The sequence below is a fragment of the Podarcis pityusensis genome, assembly GCF_964106645.2.
Source record: "Podarcis pityusensis genome assembly, chromosome: 6".
Lineage (NCBI taxonomy): Eukaryota > Metazoa > Chordata > Lepidosauria > Squamata > Lacertidae > Podarcis > Podarcis pityusensis.
In genome coordinates this window covers 22,700,336-22,722,986 of record NC_138030.1, presented here as the reverse complement: position 1 = coordinate 22,722,986, position 22,651 = coordinate 22,700,336, and the positions used below count along the sequence as shown (strand labels likewise).

Sequence of the window (22,651 nt, the reverse complement as noted above, 5' to 3'; positions counted from 1 at the left end):
TTTTGTCTTCACTGATATATTCCTTTGTTTTGTGTTTTGCAGGGAAGGAGATTGGTGGCTGGCTCACTCGCTCACAACTGGCCAGAAAGGCTACATCCCCAGTAACTATGTTGCACCCTCAGACTCCATCCAGGCTGAAGAGTAATTGAAATATTTTAGATAGTTTTGATAAACAGTGCAATGCTTCTGCCAAGCCTTCTAGCTTCTAACCCAAGCCTTCTAGCCATAACGGTCAGGGGCGCCCCTCATTTCCCCAGATAATTCCCGACTTTGTGTCAGTAGGATAGTTCACACATGTATTTATCCTTTAGTTGCTGTGTGGAAGAGTGGTCTCAGACTGAACACTGTATCTAGAATTCTCGTATCACTTTGGACACAATGCTCTGAGGTTGAATCAGTTCACTCATACAGCTTTAAGCCAACTTCAGTGGTCAAGAGTGGAGTAATTGAGTGATGTGGGCCTAACTTGCGGGCCTTTAAGATATGATTAGTCTTGCCTTCCTATTAGATGTTCAGCGCCATTTTTGAAAAACACTGGTTTCTTCTGTGGGAAAAAACACACTAGTGAATGCCACAATATCTGAAAAAAATAATGTCAATGATTGTATAAATCACATGCATCTCTAAGAGAGAGACCTAACCATTCGTGAACAGTTTACTATGTGTTTCTCACTCCCTACACCTGGCTTGGGGAACTTCTGGCCTTCAAGATGTTGTTTGACTACAACTCCCATCATCCCTCACCATTGACCATGCTGGCTGAGGATAATGGGAGCTAGAGTCCAACCACCTCTAGAGGGTGACACGTCTCCTGGCCCTGCCCTCAGTGAACCTTTCATACCATTCAGTTCTGTTTATGATGTACAGTTCCTAATGTCCTGCATGTACCTACTGAAGCTATTCAGTTTATTTAATACTGAAGTTTGCTTTCCAACTAAGTCACTTTTGGATAGTGCACTACTGGATATTTCCACTTTACTAGTAGGTACTAAATTTTTGAACTTCTGGGCAGTTTAGCATTTGACAGAAATGTTTATGACCATAAAAAAAATATGAGCTTGCTCTATGGTTTGTTAGCTATAAAAACTCATTTATACATGGAGGTTACCATTTATCATTAGAGTGGAATAAGCATTTATGTATGAGTGCTACCATGATACTGGTGTGCTTCTTAGAATGGGTTCAGAATCGTCCGCATTTTTGCACAACGTCCAGGAAAATTTCACAGGATTTTGAAACACCTCCCAACTTTGTGGCCTGTTTCTCCAATCCTCGGATGACATTTTGGAACAGGTTTTGTTTTTCACATTGCAGCTTTTGTGGCAAGGAGAATCTAGAAAACTGTGGTGACGAACCCCCCTACTTTCCAGTGATCTAATTTAATATCTGTAGATGGAATAAAAGTCTGTAAATGAGAACTCCTTCATACAAAATGCTTCCCCCCCCCCCACTGATATTACCCCCGTGTAAGAAACAGTGTGTACAAAAGGAGCTGCAGATGATCAGGCCCTTCTTAGAGGAACACTGTAGAATGAGTATTTAACACTTCTGAGGCCTGGTCTGGCCCAAAGATGCCTCTCACAGAACCATGGATCTGGCATGAAAACATATGAGCTTCCTTCAGCCTTGGCATTCACATATTTATCAGGCTTTAAGGAGTTAAGAATCTAGCAGCCCTTGGCACAATTTAGTGCATTTCAGAATGTCGTCTTTTATCCTAGGATAAGTGATTTATGTAAGAACGTAAAAAGAGCTCTGCTGGATCAGAACAAATGTCCATCTATTTTAGTATTGTTTTTTTGGAAGAGGCTAGTCAGATGCCTCTGGGAAACCCACAAGTAGTGTGTGGAGTGTTCCTATGCAATGCCTTCCTCCAGAAAACTGAAATCTTATTCTCCCATAACTTGCATTTTCCAGTTTTCCCCCAACAGTCAGTCAGCATTTTATATTGACTGTAAAGGGTAAAGGGACCCCTGACCATTAGGTCCAGTCACGGCCGACTCTGGGGTTGCGGCGCTCATCTTGCTTTATTGGCCGAGGGAGCTGGTGTACAGCTTCCTGGTCATGTGGTCAGCATGACTAAGCCGCTTCTGGCGAACCAGAGCAGCGCACGGAAACGCCGTTTAGCTTCCCACCGGAGTGGTACCTATTTATCTACTTGCACTTTGATGTGCTTTCGAACTGCTAGGTTGGCAGGAGCAGAGACCGAGCAATGGGAGCTCACCCCGTTGCGGGGATTCGAACCGCCGACCTTCTGATCGGCAAGTCCTAGGCTCTGTGGTTTAACCCACAGCACCACCCGCATCCTTATTTGCACATTTTTGGGTTCCCCCATTTAGTTTCTCCCCCCCCCGCCCCCAATGATATGTTACTTCTACAAACCTTCCCCCAAGCCTAACAATACCTCTTTTGTTTGTGGGCAGTGGTATTTTGGTAACATAAGCAATGGCATTCATACTTAAACATTGGAAATAGGAATTGTAGCCTTTATACTCCATGAATTTGTCTAAAATCCTCTTTTAAAGCCAAGTGAGTCAGTGGTTTTCATCACATCTTATGACAGTGATTTTTCACATATGGGTTATGCATTGTTGCACTTCTTCTTTTTTTTTTTTTTGGTCTGTCCTGAACCTACTAATTAATTTCAGAGTTGCAAGGTATTCCTGGGGAGGTCATAATTATTCTTATATTTTATAGAGCCCTACTTTCAAGCTCTTGACCCAAAGTATGAGGGCTTAGCACTTCAGTTCAGACATTCAGAAGAAAAGTGTGTAGTGTTGCTTCCTGTTGGTCAAAATAATAAGAAGATGATTAATCCTTCAGTATTTAAAAAAAGTTAACAGTGACTGGAAGAACTTGGGAAAATGGGATCTCTCCCATGCTCATGTGTATTCCACTATTGTAGGTGGTATTTTGGCAAGATAACCCGCCGAGAGTCAGAACGGTTACTACTCAATCCAGAGAATCCCCGGGGGACATTCTTGGCAAGAGAGAGTGAGACAACAAAAGGTAATGGCAATTTATTAAGAAAGTTAACATCTCTCGAAATAGCAGTTTCTATGAGAACAACCTGGTGTTCAGAGCTCACTTCCCTTGCATCCGGGACAGTATTGGGTTTTCCATGTTCTTAAAAGACCGCTTCCTAAACTTCTGATAGCCAAAGTGCATTCTTTCTTTCCGAATTTAAATTGGGAAGTAAAGCCCAAAAGACTTACTTTAGCAGGTGTAAGAATTAGGTGGCCTCAGATGATCAATAAAGTGTGTTTCTGGGTGAGTCGCCATTCTGGGTGTGCGTCTCGACTCAATCAGAGATGCACTAAAGAACTATTCCAAGTGCAGGTATTTCTGCTGCAAAGGGAGGGTGAGGAGGGGCCTACAGACACAAGGATATGGACAGCCTTGGGCTGCTGAAACTACTTGGGGAAAGTTCAGAGTGCTAGTATGAACTTGCCCCAGCTGGGCTCTTATCTTGAGATACTTAACTATGATAATAACAAGCAATAATAACTGGTGAGTAACGCTGGCAGTTCAGCATTATAGCTGCCACAAATGTGCATGGACTCACTTTTAATGGAAGTTTACAGCATTGGAAGTTTTCAATTCCAGAACCCTGGTCCTTTTTCGTTCTGGCCCAAGGCTCTTAATATCAGGTATCTTAACCCAAGAGTGTGTGTTATTACTATGTCCATGTTCCCCTCCTCACCCTCACCCTCTCTCCTTGTATGCTATCCATAGTCTGTTCTGTCAACCAAGCAGTACTCTCTCTGACTCCTGCCCTGTTCTGATTTGATTGGTGGAGAACTGGATGGGATTTAAATATCTAACATAAACAGAGATTCTGGTCCTGTGCCTGTCCTCTTTACAAAGGAATGGTGCTGAAACTGGGTCACTGAGCTGGGAATAGCTGGGTAACCAATGGCAACAAGGAACTCTGCAGTTCCCTCCTATCCTTGCTGCCAGGGGCAGTTTGTTGTTGCGTTTATAGGAGTGGTTTAATGAAGTTTGTGCTTGGGTGTGAGTGGTATTGTAGGAACCATTTGGTGGTAGCAACACACGCGTGCCAGAAATAAAAGCCATGCGAGCAGAGTTTAGCTGTGGGTGTCCTTCCTATTTCTGTCCTATGTGACCGGCATGTCAAGACGGGCATAAGCACATGGAGGGATCAAGCATCATTGCTGTGAACAGGTCAGATATTTATTAGAGTGAGGAGAGAGGCACTGGAGATATAGTAGGAGTGGTTACTTCAGCAGTGACAGAATGTCTGCCAGGCACACTCTGTTCAATATATTCAACTCAAGATTTCTCTGCTCTTCTCTGAAATTATCTCCAATGTCATATATACAAAATCGTCGTGTGCTATCAGCCCAGGAAACTAACTTCTAGTTCTTGTGGATGTGAGAATAGATTTGAGAACGGGCAAGCAGTGCCTCTTCAGTTGTGCAAGCTGGAGAAAAGGCTAAATAAGATTTCCAGATGTTGGAGGAAGACCTTGGTGCTGTGCATGATCCCTAGCTCCTCCTCATGACTAGTAGAAGCATTAAAAACCTAAACAAAATAAGGAAAAACATGCTTAATTTGAATAATTCATGCAGGTTGCAGAGTTCAGCTTTTTCTCACTTCAGAATCTGGTTACCTGGTGCTGTTGCCAATTATCTCTGCATAGAAAGTTTTGCTCATGCAACCTCTGTAACCTGGTGGTTTATTATGTTGTGGATGTTTTTGCCTGGAACTAAAGTTGGGAGCTGACATACAAATAATGTGTGATGTGCGAGACACTCTGTGGCTAGCCACAGAGCAGAAGGAATGGGGTGGTGGTGATTCCATTGAGGACAAAAGCAGCAGCCAATGTGGCCAGGATGTCTTTGGTACCTAGCTAGGTATTTGTCTTCCTAACAGGGATCACTCTCTAAGGAAATTCATTTGCACAACAGAAGCTCCAGTTTCTTTTCTCCCTCCCCCCAACCTCCAGAGGGGGTCCCCATCTGCTCTGGAGGGCCCCCCCTCTGGAGCAGATGTTAGGAGCATACTAGAAGCCAAAGGAGAGGAAGAGTTAATACTGTAATCCTATGCTTTACTAATGGCCTTAAACTTTACAGAACATTAATATCCCATTCAGGTACTAAATAGTTCGTTCACATTATTAATTGCAGTCAATGTGTTGCGGGTAACACACAAGAAATTGAGGACTGAGCTCTTTTAAAAAGCCAGTTTCAAAAATACTGCTGTCCTGTGTTTTGAAAACCTTTGCCCAATAATCCTAGCTTCCACAGAACTTGTGTCAGCTTTTGGGTGTTAATGCAACAGCAGTTTCCCCATATAATTGGTGCATAGCATTAGCAATACAGGAAGAAAGCACAGTTCCCTATAGATTTGCTGCCAGTACCTATTTCCCTCCCCTTGAGGTGCTGCAGCAAAGGTCTCTGAGCTTTACGTTAACCCTGCACAAATTAGCTGCTGAAGTTTGACAGGATCAGAGTGGAGGCTGAGCCAGCTGGAGGCCATAATTAGACAGACCTGGCCTTGCCAGCTGCTTTTGTTCTTCAAAGGTATCTACTCTGCATCCTGCCCCCCTCCCTTCATGTGAATTCTGCTGTGAAGTTACTAACCTGCTGACGGCAGCACCAGCTTCCTTTCATGGACATGTCATGAAGACATGTGAGAGGCTTCCTTGAAAACCTGTGTGTTCAACATTTCCCCCATCCTAAAGCGCCACAAGGAAATGATTAGTAGATAAGGTTTTTAATATATTAGTTTTCCTATACTGTACTTTGTTCTCATTTTTTACAAGATGGACCATATTGCATCCGTGCTGGCTGAATCAGGGTATATGCATATGCTACATAGGAACATGGGAAGCTGCTTTTTATTGAGCTGGACCATCTAGGTCCATCTAGCTGAGTACTGTCAATGTTGATAGACAATGTACTTCTAGAATCTCAGGCAGGTCTCTCCCAGACCTACCTGGAGATGCCAGAGACTGAGCCTGGGACCTTTGGTTTGCAAAGAAGCATAGCTGTCAACCGTCCCTTATTTGGTGGGAAAGTCCCTTATCCCAACGCCGTGTCCCGCTGCTGTCCCTTATTGATGATGTCCCTTAAATTTCCCAGGTTTCAAAGGAAGCAGCTCCTCTCCCTCCCTCCCTGCTGGCCAGGGAGGAGGGAGGCTCCAGCTGTGTTGCTTGGCTGCGTTGCTCACCCAATAAGGAGTCTAAGAACGACTGGGGGGTGGAGCTTGCATGCCTTGTGCCGATCAAATCGGCCGCGTTGCCTGGGGACTTGCCTTTGCTCAGCGCTTCCCAGCGGAGAGGTGACTGTGGTTTTCCTTGCTGCATCCCCTTTGCCGGGTTGCTGCGCTGTGGGAACCACCGCTTGAGGCTTCATTTGGCTGCTGGCTGGGTTTTGGAAAATCCCTTATTTTGTGCTGCTGATCCCTTATTTTTGAGGCTGCTGGTCCCTTATTTTCAAATCTGTAAGTTGACAGCTATGAAGAAGACATCTGAAGGCAGCCCTGTTTAGGGAAGTTTTTAATGACTAATGTCTTAATGTATTTTTAATCTTTTTGTTGGAAGCCGCCCAGAGTGGCTGGAGAAACCCAGCCAGTTGGGCAGGGTATTTATTATTATTATTATTATTATTATTATTATTATTATTATTATTATTCAGGGACTCTACCACTGAGCTACAGTCCTTCGCTTCTTTGTTCCTTGGGCATCTAAACCAGGGTTTCCCAAACCTGGGTCTCTAACTGTTTTTGGACTACAACTCCCATCATCTCTGACCACTGGTCCTGCTAGCTAGGGATGATGGGAGTTGTTATCCAAAAACAACTGGAGACCCAAGTTTGGGAAACATTGATCTGAACTTCTGCAGCATTGTTAATATTTTATTCTAACCTTTGAAATAATGAATAACACTATCCTCTTGGTAGTCAGTTCTGCTAAACAGTGGCTGCAAAGTATCTCTTAAACCCAATCCTGAGCTGTGTCCACTTTTTCTTGGTAGGTGCCTACTGCCTCTCTGTCTCAGATTTTGACAATGCCAAGGGACTCAACGTGAAGCATTACAAGATCCGCAAGCTGGACAACGGTGGCTTCTACATCACTTCCCGCACACAGTTCAGCAGCCTTCAGCAACTGGTGGCCTATTACTCCAGTAAGTGCCATTTCAGGTTCTGATAATGCAGGATTTCTTTGCAGAATACAGAGGCTCTGTCTAAGGTGCCTTGAACTAAAAAGCAAAAGTGAACATACTTGGATAGCATCTTATGGGCACCATATGTGCTTACAGAGATTGCCACCCACTACCATAAAACAGCATATTGGCTTCTTATATTGGCTCCCTGTATATTATTCCATGATAATTAAGCAGACTGATCCATCATGATCTTGAGCATCAGTGTGTCTAGCTTGTAACCAGAAGGTTGGTGGTTCGAGCCCACCCAGGGACGGCTGTGGGCAGAATTTCCTGCATTGCAGGGGGTTGGACTAGATGACCCTGAGGACCCTTCCAACTCTAGAGTTCTATGATTCCATGAAATCAAAAGGTTGTAATGGTGTTATAATCAAGCTGCCACTGCACCACAAAGCTGCAAATCTCAGTTTGCCTGACATCAAGCAGGATGGCAAGGCTGAACAAGGTGACCCTTTCAAGAGGTTTCTGCTGCAGAAGAAAATAAGTTGGAAAGATAGATATTTTCTGGATGCTTCTGACTTGGGTAAAACACTGGCACAGTGTTAGAAACAGGAAGTGATTGTCAGGTGACGGTGAAGAATGGTAAACAGTGCAAGAGAGAGATGGGATGAAAAAAGAAAGTCGGTTTACATTTGGTAATCGAGATGGTAGGGAAAAGAAGCTGGACAGCTTCTTGGATGATGTTCTTGTTAGGATATTTCCGTTCCACCTTAAAAGGGAGCAGGCTTTGTGAGTCAGAGTCTGCGTATTTCCTGTTTCCACAGGATGTTTCTGTTGTGGCTTTTGTTTTCGCTCTCTGTGTCTGGAGACACTGAAGCAGGCAGTCATGTTTTTCTTTGTTCTGATCAACGCTGAATAAAACTTGTAAATAATGCTCTCCTGAGTGTGACTTTTGCTGTGCATTATCTGCTCACAGAGCGTGCATTGAGTTCTGGAATGTGGCAGGCTATTTCTGGAGCTCATGTCACTAATTGCTGATACTGCGTGCCTACGGGAGATCGACGGACGTCCGGACATGGCTTGGGGGCCATGATGGACTTTGTCTCCCTGGCAGTATCCCAACAGTTCTGTCTTCAGACATAGATGGTTCTGATCATGTTGGTAGTACTTCACTGCATCCAAGAAAATATGCAGTTCCTAATTTAATTATGGGATTATTGTTTGCTGTGAACTGGCCCTAAGCTGACCTGCCACTTACTGAGTCCCAACTGAACAACCATTCAGTTCTCTTCAGAGCTGCAAGATATTAGTTGTTTCCAACAATGTGGACTTCTAGCTGATAATGTAGAATTGTGGGCAATTATGAAATGGTTATAAGATTCTGGCAGCAACCTGGAAATTCTGGTGGGCAATCAGTATGAAATCAGACCAAGGCATATATATCTGCCTTTTGTAACTGTATTTTAAGATTTTAAAATCTTTCACTTCTTAGCATGGTAAGATGTTTGATAAATCATAGATAGTGCTTCTGAACTTGTGATAAGTTTCTTTCTCTTACATTGGAGTCAGTATCTGGCATTAGGAACCTGGTTCTAAGAAGGCTCTTTTTGGGAAATTACTGTTTTTTGCAATTTCTTTTCTCTGAGTTAGGTAGAACAATTAAGTAGGGCAATGAATCCTTATAGGAAATGCAGTCTGAGACACCTTAGAAAGTGTTCTGGTGCTTGCTCCGTGCTTGTCCCATTTAAGTGCTTCCTTGGGATTTGAAGAACATTTTATATAGAAAAATCACACACACACACACACACACAGAGGGAGAGAGAAAGTATAAGAAATAGAGACTCAAGGAGATTCAAACTGGGTTTGAGAAGGAGAGACATAGTTCCATATTCTTAAGACACATTTCACTTAAAGTGATGTTTCTTATGCCTTATTGTGATATCTGTGTTCCTCTTCCCCAGAACATGCAGATGGCTTGTGTCATCGTCTCACCAACGTCTGCCCAACCAGCAAGCCTCAAACACAAGGTCTGGCAAAAGATGCTTGGGAAATCCCCCGGGAATCACTGCGGTTAGAGGTGAAGCTTGGGCAAGGCTGTTTTGGAGAAGTGTGGATGGGTAAGGATTTCTAGCAGGTACCTGAGCCACAAAGTTCACCTTCTAGTCCAATGGGCATATTTCAGGCCATGTCTTTCAGCAAGGGGAAATTAGGCAAGGCCCCCGGCTGCACAAACTGTAGGAGGCATGGTACCAGCTTAAGTGTTCATCCATGAAAAGGATGCCTTGTTAATCTACTTATATTTCTACTCCAGGGACCTGGAATGGCACCACCAGGGTGGCAATAAAGACTCTGAAACCTGGGACAATGTCTCCAGAGGCATTTCTGCAGGAGGCACAGGTCATGAAGAAGCTGCGCCATGAGAAGCTTGTGCAGCTCTATGCTGTGGTTTCGGAGGAACCCATTTATATTGTAACAGAATACATGTGTAAAGGTGAGCAATGTATTAAGGGCAGTGTACTGGATGCCTTGTTTGGATGGTCTCTCCCTCAGACTGAAAGGGCAAAATTAAATGGGCTAGAAATCTAATGTTGGGAGCAGAAACATTTTACCCCATCATTCGGAACAGGTAGCATTTGGAAAATGAGTTTGTCAATTAGGCATCATCTAAGCACCAATTCACATAACCCAGGCATGGCCAAACTTGGCCTACCAGATGTTTTGGGACTACAAGTCCCATCATCCCTAACCAACAGGACCAGTGGTCATGAATGATGGGAATTGTAGACCCAAAACATCTGGTGGGCCAAGTTTGGCCATGACTGACTTAACCAAATGGATGTGTTATAGATGTGGGCTGAATGGATTTACGTAGTTGTTTGTGTGGTTTTATTGTATCTGTGTGGGGTTTATTATCTGTTTGTAAGTTGCTTTGGGTTGCTCTAGGCAAGATAAAAGTGACTTTAACCAATTTAATAAATAAGAATAAGCATTGAAGAGGCCTGGTGATTGTTTGGCAAACCACTGACTTACAATTCAACCCTTGCTTCCCATGTTGCTGCAACATTTGAGGAGTGTAAATTACAATTCAATCAAGATGTGAGAAAAAACTAATGAAGGGTTTTTGTTAAGGCTTAAATTCTTACTACATTCTTTAAAAAGCAGCTTGTTGGCTCAGTTAAATTGTATTGTTTGCTCTGTGAGATTGAAACAGCTGCAAATTCTGCAGAGGGAAAACATCTGCAAGGGTTTAGGGCTTGCTCCAACTTCAATTACTGACAATTGTATGTTCTGCTCTAGGGAGCCTCCTGGATTTCTTGAAAGGGGAGATGGGCAAGTACTTGAGGTTGCCCCAACTGGTAGATATGGCGGCTCAGGTGAGTGTAGCATGCTTTAAGAGCCAATCTACATATGCTGTAGGCTTGTAGGATGCTGCTTTTCCAGATCTGTATGACTCCAGGCTGCTGGTGGAGGATTGCCTATTTTGCATGTTTGCCTATAATAGTATCTCCCTGCATACAAATATTTAGCAAGACAACTAGCTGTTGTAAAATCTGTCTCCCTGACATGCTGCTTTTCTGTTAGCGGGGGTGTTATTGGGGAAGCATTTTCCAGGGCCCTTTGGTTTCCTTTAAACCAATATAAGATCTCTGACCATGTCTCTCTCCCTTTTTGGCATTCATGCCTCTTCCCATATCTCATTTTCTGTGTGCGCCAGCTGAGACAGAGTGCTGATGAACATCTGTTTCAGTCAGTGCCACATTAGCAGCTATGCAGGATAGGCAGCCCACATGATATTGGCTGACAAATACTTCATTTTTCATAGGTTTAGCTTTATTCAGCCCCTCTGCTTTCAAGAGAACTGTAGGCTCATTTGACTCCAAGTTCATTGCTTTTGCTGGTTGGTTTGACATTTCACACACACACACACACACACACACACACACACGGCTTTACTACATTAGTCTATATCTTCATAAGTTACGTGAATCCTGGTAACCCTGGGCTGAATAGAGCTGGCTGATTTGACTAATGCTTTACAGGTAAGCTCTGATAGATCATAATAATCATTCACGCAAATTCGTAATGTATATTTTTTACTACATTTATATCCCACCTGAACTTCAAGGACCTCAGACTGGTGTACATAGTTTCCTTCTCCCTGTTTTATCCTCAGAACAACCCTGTGAGGTAGGTTAGGCTGAGAGACAGTGACTGGCCCTGGGTCACCCAGCGAGCTTCATAGCTAAGTGGGGATTTGAACCCTGGCGTCCCAAGTCCTAGTCCTGAACTCAGAGCTTTCCAAACTTTTCAAGTTGGTGACACACTTTTTGGACATGGATCCTTTCACGACACAGTAATTCATTTTGTGACATGGTAATTCAGTTTTACTAGCCAACCGGAGGTTAAACTAACCCTTTCCAGCCCAGGAGGAGTGTGGGGAGCATTCGTGCAACACACCTACACACTGCAACCAACACACTAATGTGTCACAACACAGTTTAGAAAGCTCTACCTTAACTATTCCACCACACTGATTTTCTTTTGTGTTTGGGATTGTTCCAGATTGCATCTGGCATGGCATATGTGGAGAGGATGAATTACGTACACAGAGATCTCCGAGCTGCCAACATCCTTGTGGGGGAAAATCTGGTGTGCAAGGTAGCTGACTTTGGACTGGCCCGGCTGATTGAGGACAATGAATACACGGCAAGGCAAGGTATGAGCTGCACTTTTCACTTGAAAGAAATAAGCAGCCGCAAACTAGTTAATGCTTCAGAGCTGGAAGAAGTCTGGGTAGCAATGCAGAGTAAAAGCCCCGCATTCCAAAAGCAGGAAGCGTTATCAAGACAACGTGAAAAGGCAGCCTTCATGCCAACATGACAAACTGTTGAGTACATTTCTATGATTCTATGTCCTGGATTCCTGCACTTTTGCTACTGCTGGTGAATGATGCAGAAGTAGTGGAAGACTTGGTTGCCAACATCCTTCATTTCTTCCTTTTGTGTGTGCTGAATAATATATGTTTGTTTTTTTTTTTTACAATATGCTTGTCTGTCTTGTTCAGGTGCTAAATTCCCCATTAAGTGGACTGCCCCAGAAGCTGCTCTCTATGGCCGGTTCACCATCAAGTCAGATGTATGGTCCTTTGGAATACTGCTGACTGAACTGGCCACGAAGGGCCGAGTACCATATCCAGGTAAGTGTGTGTTTTTCTATACCGTATTTTTCGCTCCATAAGACACACCTTGACCATAAGACGCACCTAGTTTTCAGAGAGGGAATGCAATAAAAAAAAATTCTTTAAAGGGAGCGCTGAGCAGAGCCTGTATGCATCCCAGGCTCTGCTCAGCTCTCCCTTTCACGAGCTGCGTGGAGCGTGTGTGCGGCACTTGCGGGCTTTTCCCCGAGGAGGGAGAAGGGCAGCCCGTCACTGACGGGTTGCCCTTCTCCCTCCTCGGGGAAAAGCCCCCAAGAGCCGCACACACACTCCATGCGGCTCTTTAAAGGGAGCGCGGCTCTTGCTGGCTTTTGTGGGAGGTGGGGAAGGAACAGAGTGCAGCTCAGCCAGAAGCTAGAACAGCAAGAGAGAGCACAGCGATCCCTCTTGCTGTTCTGGCTTCTGGGATAGCTGCGCAGCCTCTTCAGGGCAGCAGGATGAAGGCTCCCCACTGCCCTGAAGAGGCTGCGCGCGGCTAAGCCAGAAGCTAGAACAGCAAGAGAGAGCACAGCGATCCCTCTTGCTGTTCTGGCTTCTGGGATAGCTGTGCAGCCTGCAGTCGCTCCATAAGACGCACACACATTTCCCCTTACTTTTTAGAAGGGAAAAAGTGCGTCTTATAGAGTGAAAAATACGGTAGGTCTTTCTACAGGTGCTCAAAGGGGCCACAAGACCAGCTATAGCAAACTACTCATTCACTTGGAAAGGGACAAGGATCTCCAAGGCAGAAGAATACTGTCTCCTACAGTGCTAATATCAGAGATAAAGCCTGCCTGCTCTTTAAGAGTGAAAGTCAGCAATTTACCCACCCACACCTCCAACACTCTGTGGAAATGTATGTCTGATCTTTGTGGTGTGTTGCTGAGCTCCAAAACTAGAGATAAAAAAATCCCTCTGCCTGTTCTTTACAGAGGATCTTTAAAGAGGAAGCAGAGCATTTTAATGCTGTTTAGATCAGGAGATAAAAGTTGTGAGGTTGCATCCTGTGGTTTGGTAGAGTAGCTGCAGCCCATGGACTTGTGGGTTCGCCCAACCACCTTGGCTTCTCCTATTCTTTGCATTTTTAATATATTTTGGTTGTGTTTTTATTTTTAATTGTTGTACGTCATTGTGAGTGGTGCATGGACACTAGTCAGGTAGAATAGATTTTAATTAATTAATAGCTTTGGAAAAAGAAAGCTAATATATGATTTGTGGAGGATATACACCAACAATAAGACCTTTCACAATTATGGGAGACAAAATCAGCAAGTGTCTCATGGGAAATGGATTTCTCCAGAGTTTTAATTCCTCTGTAGACTTCTGCTTTCCTTCTGAAGCCCCATTCATATATTACTGTTGCAAAATGATACCCGGGGGGGGACGGGGACGGGGGACACCACTCCCTTTTATTCATGGTTCAGTTCCACATCAGTAATATTATGGGCGGCTCAAATCCCTGAAAGTGGTCTACAGCATGAGAAAAATGACATTAAATACAAGAGAAGTTTGATAAACAATAAAATAGTTTCTACAGACTATAAAAAACATCCATATGTTACAAACACATTACAGGATTGGGCTATGGGGGAAATCCCTGCGTCCCATACCCAGCTAGTGCCTAGCTCTCTGTTTGCTGGCAGGAGAAGAAGAAAGGTAACAGGCTTTGTGTGAGAGATGGGAAGTTTGTGACCCTCCAGGTGTTATTGGGCTTCCATCATCCCTGGACGTTGTCCTTGCTGGCTGGGGCTGATGGGAGTTAAGAGTCCAGTATCTGGAGGGCCACAGGCTCCCCCTCTCTGCTTGATGCCAGACTTTAGGAACGCTACTTAAATTGCTCCACTGTAATGCAAATTGAACTGTACTTAGTAAACAGGAGCATACGTTGTTAGCGACACTTCTGTATATTTTGGCTAAACTGTTCTACTGAAGAGCCAGGTGGCATACTCCTTTTCTGAGAAGTGATAATGTATGGGATCCAGGAGTGGTATGCATGTATGTACACTTACATGCAAGTAGTACCAGTACTCACAGTGTTTACTAAACACCTGTCTGCTTTTGTACCAATAGGTATGGTGAACCGGGAAGTGCTTGATCAAGTAGAGCGAGGCTACCGGATGCCCTGCCCACCAGAATGCCCAGAGTCTCTGCATGATCTGATGTGTCAGTGCTGGAGGAAAGATCCTGAGGAAAGGCCGACCTTTGAGTACCTTCAAGCTTTCTTGGAGGACTATTTCACATCAACAGAGCCTCAATATCAGCCAGGCGAGAACCTATAGATCTGGGAACAGAATTCCGTGCCAAAGACTCGATGCTGCTCCTACTGCATATGTGCTCAAGCGAGAGACTTTGAGCCATACTTGAAACATGTCTGGAGCACCTGCCAGGGTCTCTTCCTCGTTCTGCTGATTTGCCCTTCCTTTTGAGGATGGTACGGGGGGCCCTTTGTTAAACAAATGTGGTGCCCTTGGCTGTTATGGGTTACCTAAGGCCTCAATAGGTCATAAATTAGCAGTGTCATGGTTCTACTTTTTGAAGTTGGCTACGGTGCAGAAAAACAGGGTTTCAGAAAAGCCAAGTTCTTCCAGAAGAGAAGAGGCCAAATAAAAACCAGGGATCCTATTCCTGTGGGCCGCCTGCCCTCTGGAGTCTGCCCTCCCTCCAAACCATCCTTCACATCCATCAGCAAGAACATGGCAATGCTGCGTCTGATGGTGATGATGTGGGCTACTTCATGGCTGCATGGCTTCAAAGCACTTGGGTCATCTCTGATTGACTTAGTGGTGATGCTACAGCATTATGCCTTTTCAAATTCATATGGCTTCTGTTCTCCTTTATGTCTGAAACCAGCACAGTTTCCCCTTTCCTTGTCCCATCCAAACCCCATTGCGTGGAATTGGATTGACTGCTTCACTCCAGGAAAAAATGGCAGCCCACTTATATTTGGAACATGTCACATTTCCATGTACTCATGGTCCTCTTTTTTTATATGTGTATATATGTACAATCTGCCACTGTTCTCTTCTGGGCCACTGAGGATGTGTCACTGTCCGCCCAGTCTTGTCTTGTGTGTGTGTGGTGCACTTGCTCTTAGCCATAGAAAAAACAGGACTCAGGGTGCTGGGTTTGCAGTTCAGTTGTAGGGTTTGGTTCATCTTTGCCTTGGAACAGCGATAGCAAACATGGTGCCCTCCAGATTTTATTGGACTATGATTCCCATCATCCCTGATCATTGACTGTATTGGTTGGGACTGACGGGAGATGTAGTCCAACAATATTAGTAGGGCACCACATTGGTTACTTTGATGTTGAATTGAAGGAACTTCTTGAGGTCATACTCTGCAATTGATTAGGGATTTTAATTTTGATGCTTGTGGTAGTGATGGCTTGCACATTTTTTAGAGCTGTGTTTGTTCTTGGACTGCAGGCTTGTCTTCCAGCCTAGCATTTAAACCCTAATAAAGTGAAATTATGAACAGAAATGTCTTAGACTGGCAAGAAGGGATATACTCTACCTGGGTCGTAAGTCCCCTAAATGCCAGCTGTTAGCCCAGGGAATAAAAGTCTTCCACATGGCATTTTAAGAATTCATCAAGTACATGGTTCCTTCTCTTTTCACATCAGTGCATCTTAATCTTAACCATTTCCAAGGCTCCTTGGTCCCTCAGGGGCATAATATTGCTGCTGGGCAAACTTCAGCTGAACAAGCTGCTCTGCAGTGCTGCATCAGCACAGTGGGTGCACTTCTGGTTCAGACAGGGTAAAGAGGCCTTGCATTGCCCTGCCGTCTGAGGGCAGCCCCTTCTCCCATACAGTGTATGAGTAAGTGATGCACATGGGGAAGAACAAATCCAACAAAGAAAGTAGCAAAATACATCGAACCCTGCAAAACTTGATTTTTGTCCTCCCTCACTAAACCTGCGTCCCAGTGCTATATGATCCCCAGGATGACCCCTTGCTGGAGAGAATTTTAGGTCAGGGGTTTAACCCAGCCCTGTTCTAAAACTACTGATAAGAGCTTGCAATCTCCACACAGGCCCCTTCTACAGAGCGATCCTTTAAGAAATGCAACTCCCTGTTTATGCTTCTGATTTGGTTATGACCTAAAACTAGTCCCAATTATTCCTAGGGTACAAATCATGCCAAATGTCCTTGTTTTGCCTCTTCTATCTTCCTTCCATCTTTTTAAGCCTTATTGGCTGAAGCAGTGGGGGAAAGTGAGGACAGGAGCTGAACCCTGTGAAGTACTAATGAGCAAACTGCATATTACATTCCACTGCCTGTATTTTTTCCTCTAGTAAACTAAAGGCAGTCACTAGGCTGTGAGTTTCACCAAAGGAGCATTAGAGGGGAGGGCTGCTTAAACTTGTACCTTCTGGCTGTCTTTCAGTTAAAATTACCCCTTCCCGAGCTGATTCGGAGTGGAGGGGAAACTGGGAGGAAAATGGTTAAGTTGAAGTGCAGGTAGATACAGTTCATGTGGTGTTACTCTGCTAAAAACTCACAGCACAATAAACTGCTTTCAGTTCAAAAAAGCAAATGTCAGAGAAGAGAAATATGCAACTACATTCAGTGTATAGTTTGGCCATAAAAGTCCTTAAAAATGGATGTTCAGGCTTCTGCTGGATCACACCCTGTGTAGTCTCTTCCTTGATCACTTGTCACTTTCCACATATCCTGCAGAGCTTTCCATACTCATATCCATCCTGCTGCACATCAGGAGCTGTTTTTAACAGCAGCTGGCATTTGAGCAGCTGGTTGCAGTTTACATTTCAGCTTGTGCATATGCAACAGAATTCAACTTGGCAATCTTTGCACTGTCGGAGGGGGGAAGCTTTTAGAATCAACTATCAGTCTGTTTTAAAATCAGCAAGATGATGCGTCTCTGAATGCATGCCAGAATCACCCCCTTCTTGGAAAAGAGCAAGGAACCGAACAAGATGGAGATTTAGGCACCAGTACCTAGTCCCATCAGCAGCTGGTGCTGCAGTGACCTTACTCCATGACCTTCACTCACACGGAGGAGCAAAATATATAAAGCTGCAATGGACTTGGCTGGAGCATGCCTGTTACATTAGCGCTTGTTAGGCCAAGGAATCTGCACCCCAAGGGCAGATGGAGTAATTGTGCACATCACGCTAGGGGAGACCTGAGATGCACTCCAGGAGCTGGCATGAGAGTTCAGACTTGGAGCCACGTTGATTTGTTAACTAGGGCAATTCTACAGACAACACACTGCATCCCAGACTCACAGCCTCAAGGGACTGAAAGGGCGATTTTTCCAAAGTGCCTGTTGTGTGGGCCGTGAGTTGAGGCTGATTAATTTTTTAAAAAAACAAAAAACCAACAAGATTGCTTCAGCATCTTAACTTCTTTAAAACCAACAAGATTGCTGTAGCATCTTGTCAGAAAACTCTCACTAGTGAAAGGTGGGTCTCCTTGTCACTCAAGGTAAGCTTTCAGCTGTCGCTTCCTCAACAACATGCAGTGTGCTTGTCTATCTAACTAAGTCTTACTTGGAGGAGAGCCATTGAAATTAAGGAACATGGAATTAATGAACCTAAGTTAGTCATATTCCTTAATTCCAATGGGTCTGCTGTGAGTAGGACTAGCATTGGCTACAACCCTTATGTTTGGGCATTCCATGATTTCTACCAAAACATTAATAGAATAGAGCCAAGTGCCTCTGTGCAAATATATACAGCAACATTTGACCAGGTTTGAACCCAAATAGTTACACTTGCTTCATTTGACACAAGGCAGATAGCTGAATGATTTCCATATGTAACACTTGTACTGGAAATCCCAAAATCCCAAATCTATAGAGCCGCCCCTCCCCACCTTTAAAGTCCTATTAAAACCAATTAAACTTGTTCAGCCACAAGTATGACTGACTCTCTCTGGCTTGAGGCCTATGGTTGCCACTAAGTCTCAAGCCTACAGTCCACGAAACAGCCCTATTCCTACAGAGAACAGCAGTTTGAAGCAGCTTTTGGCCCATGTTTGGAGTGGAACCTTGCCATCGTCACACTGCAGAGCGAAAAAGTGTAATGAACGCCAGTTCCGCAGTTTTCTCCAATGTGGCCTGCCACCATCCACAAAACCCTTTCTAAGCGATATGCAAATAGATCTGCCTTCTGTTGCAATGGTTACTTCTATTATACAGAAAACCCTTCTTATTAGGAGAATTTCTTAACAGCTGTAAGATAGCCACTCCCCCTTTGTATATAGCTCTTGAGTCCTCTGAGTTGTTGCTCAGTGGCTTTGGATATTGATTTAAGTGCATGTGACTCTTAAAAGTGATAAGAATGTTTGTTGCAATTGTACTTAGCTGGAGTTCATTGTCGTCGCCGTGCCATCACTTGGTCGTCTTACTTTTTCATGCCTAAAGTTTGGATGGTCTCCAATGTGCCAAAAAAAAACCCAAACCTCCAAGGGCAGAATCCCCCCTCCATTTATCCGATTTTCCCTTATTCAGGACCAATTTCTGGCAGGACTGGGTTTCCAAGAACTTAATTGTTTTAGACAAGTAGGTGTCGTGTTGCTTCATTCATTCTCTGTTTTGCCATCTCATTTGAGCAGGATGTTTTTTCTGCTGTTATCAGCTCAGTGTTAGACTGGGAAAGGGGTTTTGGAGGGCGGGGTTTTGCTTAGAAAGGTCCAAAGTGGAGATTTGATACCTCTTATCTCATTCAAAGAGAAAGGTCCACAGTTTTTGAACAGAGGACCTCTGTCCACCTCAAAGGTAATTTGACTCAACCAGAGATTATTTCTACCAGAGAAGGCACCAAAAATGGTATGAAGTTATGACAAGATATTGTGTGCTTCCCCGCCACTCAGTCCTGCACCCTTGCCTGTTGGCAGGAGAAGGGACCTGGAATGGGGCAGAGTTCCCATATTTTGCACAAGCTCCTTTCCCAAAAAGTCCAGATTCAAGTTTTTATGATGCTGAAGACCAGGACTCAGTATCTTTTTGAGGTTACTGAGCCAAATCTCCATCTTATGCCGAGTAAGTGTGTGTACCTCAGAACCTCAAAATGCTCAGTGCATCATAGCAATAGTGTTTAAAATTTAGTCATGGGTTCTCTTAGGTGCCTGTACTTTCAAACAATTGCTTTGTTATATGCCAAAATCCCCACCTCCTGCAGAACTTCTAGTAAAATGCATACTTTTATTGTGTTGGGAACAGGGTCTGCTTTCCTTTTTCCAATGCGTTGTAGGAGGTACGGATAAAGGGCAGCAACTTACCCCCTGCCTTTCTGTATCTCTTCTACACTGCTTATTCATAATATGCCTTATGCGTGCTTTTTTCCATATGTACTCAAAAGACTATATGCTAGGGTTTTTTTGAAAAAATCATTTTCTCAGATGTATTGAATTCAAATTCTGCTCCTATGAGGATCACTTCAGCAACATACCACATCAAATGAGAAAGGAACTAAGCTGGGAATTCAGGAGACTGTGCCTTCCCAAACCTCAAAACATTCAGTTCTCTTTCTATTCCTTTGCCAAGCTGAACATTCCCTTGTACCTCCTTCACATCCAGGACTGAGAAGGACTTTGCCCCTTCAGCCTTTTTTTGGTATTCCAGTGTGCCAGTGTATATTGAATTCACATCAGAACTTTCCTTTGTTAAAGCATGGTTATTTGGAACACCAATGTGGGGCTGACAATTGGCCCGCATGAGAAACAGCCTTTTGTTTTGTATTTTATTTTTTGGTGGAATGCTGCTCCCTCTAGTCTTGTTCGCTTTCTATACCAGTCCATCCTAACTGAGGTGGAAAATCTGCAAATCTGCGCCTGGGTTGTGCCACTTTTGAACTGAGCAAGGGCTCATATGATTGCAAGGTTTTCCTTACAATAAAGAAAAATAATCCATCTACAAAACTCTCTTAAAGTGGGGAGTAGGCTAAATCCCTTCTGATATTTAATTCCCTGTGCAAGGGGGGAGTTGACCGTATGACCCGCCTGCAATTTACAAAGTGCAGCCTAGATGCAAGTTTTCTGCCTCTCAGAACTAGACCTAAAAATCCAGTCTCTTAAATCTGTGATCGAGCCATTTCCTCACGGTGTAATATTACTGTATTTAGGGGATTTTCTTTAGCACCATTCATTTGTGAGCAGGACTTACATTGGGGTATTCAAATTATGTGACCAGGGTTGTTTTTTTGTACAAGCTGGAACAGTTATTTTACCGGAGTGATGGTGTGTGTGGCATCCTTCACTCCAAGGAGATGCCAGATTTGTTGTTTCTGTTCAAGTATGTCAAGAAACCCCTTTTGCTGAGATGGAAGGAAGGAATAACTTTATTTTTAAATGTCAGCCACCACGGAGAAACAGCTTCTTGACAAATACAAAATGAATCATATACCTAGCTGGGAAATGCTTCAGTGTAGGAGCTAAAACCAGTCTCTGTGTGCGTATGTGTACGTGTGTGTATATATAATATATATAGATATTAATGTATAAAGAATCCTTTTTTCCAAGTATGTACATTTTTTTATATTAAAAAATCAAGACGAGTAGATCAGTTTAAAACCACAGATTTCTCTTCTGCTTTTGGTATAGCAATAATGATTATGAATACTAATTTAAATGAACAGTGTACTTAATCTTACTTTTCTTCTTTGTCACACACAAATTTTTCAAAGAAAAATGACTCAAGATTCCCTTGTGTGAACTTCCCCGTCTTCCCCCGCCCATCATGCATGGCATAGGCGACTTTGGTACACAGGAAGGATGCTTGTATACTGGAGTCCATCTTCAGATCAGAGCCTGACCTTTGCAATGAACTCATGAACTGAAGGAAGCATTAAGAGAGCTTCTTGTGTTGGCCTTGTTCTTCCTTATTCACGTCTTCGTTTTTTTTAAAGCCCACAATGTGTGAATCTGTCAGAGGGAGGCTCTGGCACTGGCTGAATGAAGTTTAAACAAGTCCTTACACGGATTTCTTCTGCTAATGTAATTCTGTGTGTGTGTGTGTTGGGGGGGGGAACTGCACACATTTTGTAAAATCTCCAGAAAACTATGCAGAGAATGTAATCAACTTTTTCTCTGTGTCTCTTTCTCCCGCCCCTCCCTTTTTAGTGTCAGACTACTTAACTCTTTTTTTGAAAATAAAATGTTATCAAAAAAATAAAATTGCTAAATGTATGGAGATGAAAGTCCTTTTTTAATTCAGTGGTGTATGCCTTTTTCTTTCCATTTTTTGCAGTTTTGTTAAATACAAGTAAATGGTACACAGGTGTGGGTGAGAGAGGGAGAATCATAGAATTGTGGAGTTAGAAGAGACCCCATGTGTAATCTAATCCAACCCCCTGCTTTTCAAAGCGGGAAATGACCTGCCGTCTCAAATGTCATGCAAGTCCATATTGACATCATTGGGATGCCATCCCCCATGACGTTTCTGACCACATACGATTTTGTAAAACTCGAAAAAGAATCTGTGTTTTTGGCCAGCTCAGCTTGCCGCTTCTACATGCTGAGTGACAATGTTTATAAACAATTAACAGTGCAATTCTATATGTGTATACTTAAAAGTAAGTTTCACTGAGTTCAGTGGGGCTTACTCCTAGGAAAGTAGGTACAGGAGTGCAGCTCAAACATAATGGACTTACGTACTTAGTACACGTGCCAAAAACACAAATCATGTTGCTTCAAAAAGGGATAGCTACGTAATTGATCTGTCCTTGCTGTACTTACAATGTAGTTCTGCTGTGTGCGTGCACGTGAGTGTGTGCAATATGCATCATAAGCTCAACAACTGATCTCAACCTAAACCACTTTTTTGCACTTTAAATCTTGAATCTCTGGGCCTTTTAAACCTTGCTGAAAAGCTCCTGCTCGCTGAAATGTATAGCTCTCTCCTCTGTCCTGGAAACTGAAATGGCAATCCTCTGGATGGCCAACACCACCATTGGTAGGGCATAGAAACAATCACTTTGGGTCCCTAAGCAGGAAGGTGCTGCTGCTGCTGCTGAAGTGTGGCCTGGATACTCAATGTTGGGGAAAGCTAGCTGCACATTTACCATCATTGGTGATGGAAGAAGTAACAGGAGGAGAAAAGTGGAAAGGCCCAGGAGAACTGTTGCTACTCGTTGATAGAGGGGAAAAGCTGGTGAGGTTGTGGTGTGCACAGTATAATAGGATGTATTTAGATGAATTCTGCATAAGATACCAGGAGTCATAGCATTGCTGGTGTTTTAAACACTACCTCCCCCACCCCCAAACAAATTATAAATCATTATGGGGTTAGGCAAATGTAGCACTGCTCATAATGTACCTGTGGTGTGCTTTGGCCTTCACAACTTAATATAAGCATGTA

The 22,651-nt window shown here is 43.6% G+C and overlaps 1 protein-coding gene across 2 annotated transcripts in view; it reads left to right on the top strand.

Annotated features, from left to right (window-relative positions):
• The window catches only part of SRC (SRC proto-oncogene, non-receptor tyrosine kinase), a 99,666-nt gene extending 78,163 nt beyond the window's left edge, over positions 1–21,503 (top strand). For both annotated transcript variants that reach the window (XM_081009256.1, XM_081009255.1), the window contains 9 exons: positions 43–141; positions 2,906–3,009; positions 7,002–7,151; positions 9,092–9,247; positions 9,442–9,621; positions 10,428–10,504; positions 11,694–11,847; positions 12,196–12,327; positions 14,398–21,503. In XM_081009256.1, coding sequence (XP_080865382.1) covers positions 43–141; positions 2,906–3,009; positions 7,002–7,151; positions 9,092–9,247; positions 9,442–9,621; positions 10,428–10,504; positions 11,694–11,847; positions 12,196–12,327; positions 14,398–14,606 — 1,261 coding nt within the window. In that variant the 3' untranslated portion in view covers positions 14,607–21,503. The remainder of the gene's footprint in view (positions 1–42; positions 142–2,905; positions 3,010–7,001; positions 7,152–9,091; positions 9,248–9,441; positions 9,622–10,427; positions 10,505–11,693; positions 11,848–12,195; positions 12,328–14,397) is intronic.
• The last annotated feature ends 1,148 nt before the right edge of the window (positions 21,504–22,651 follow it).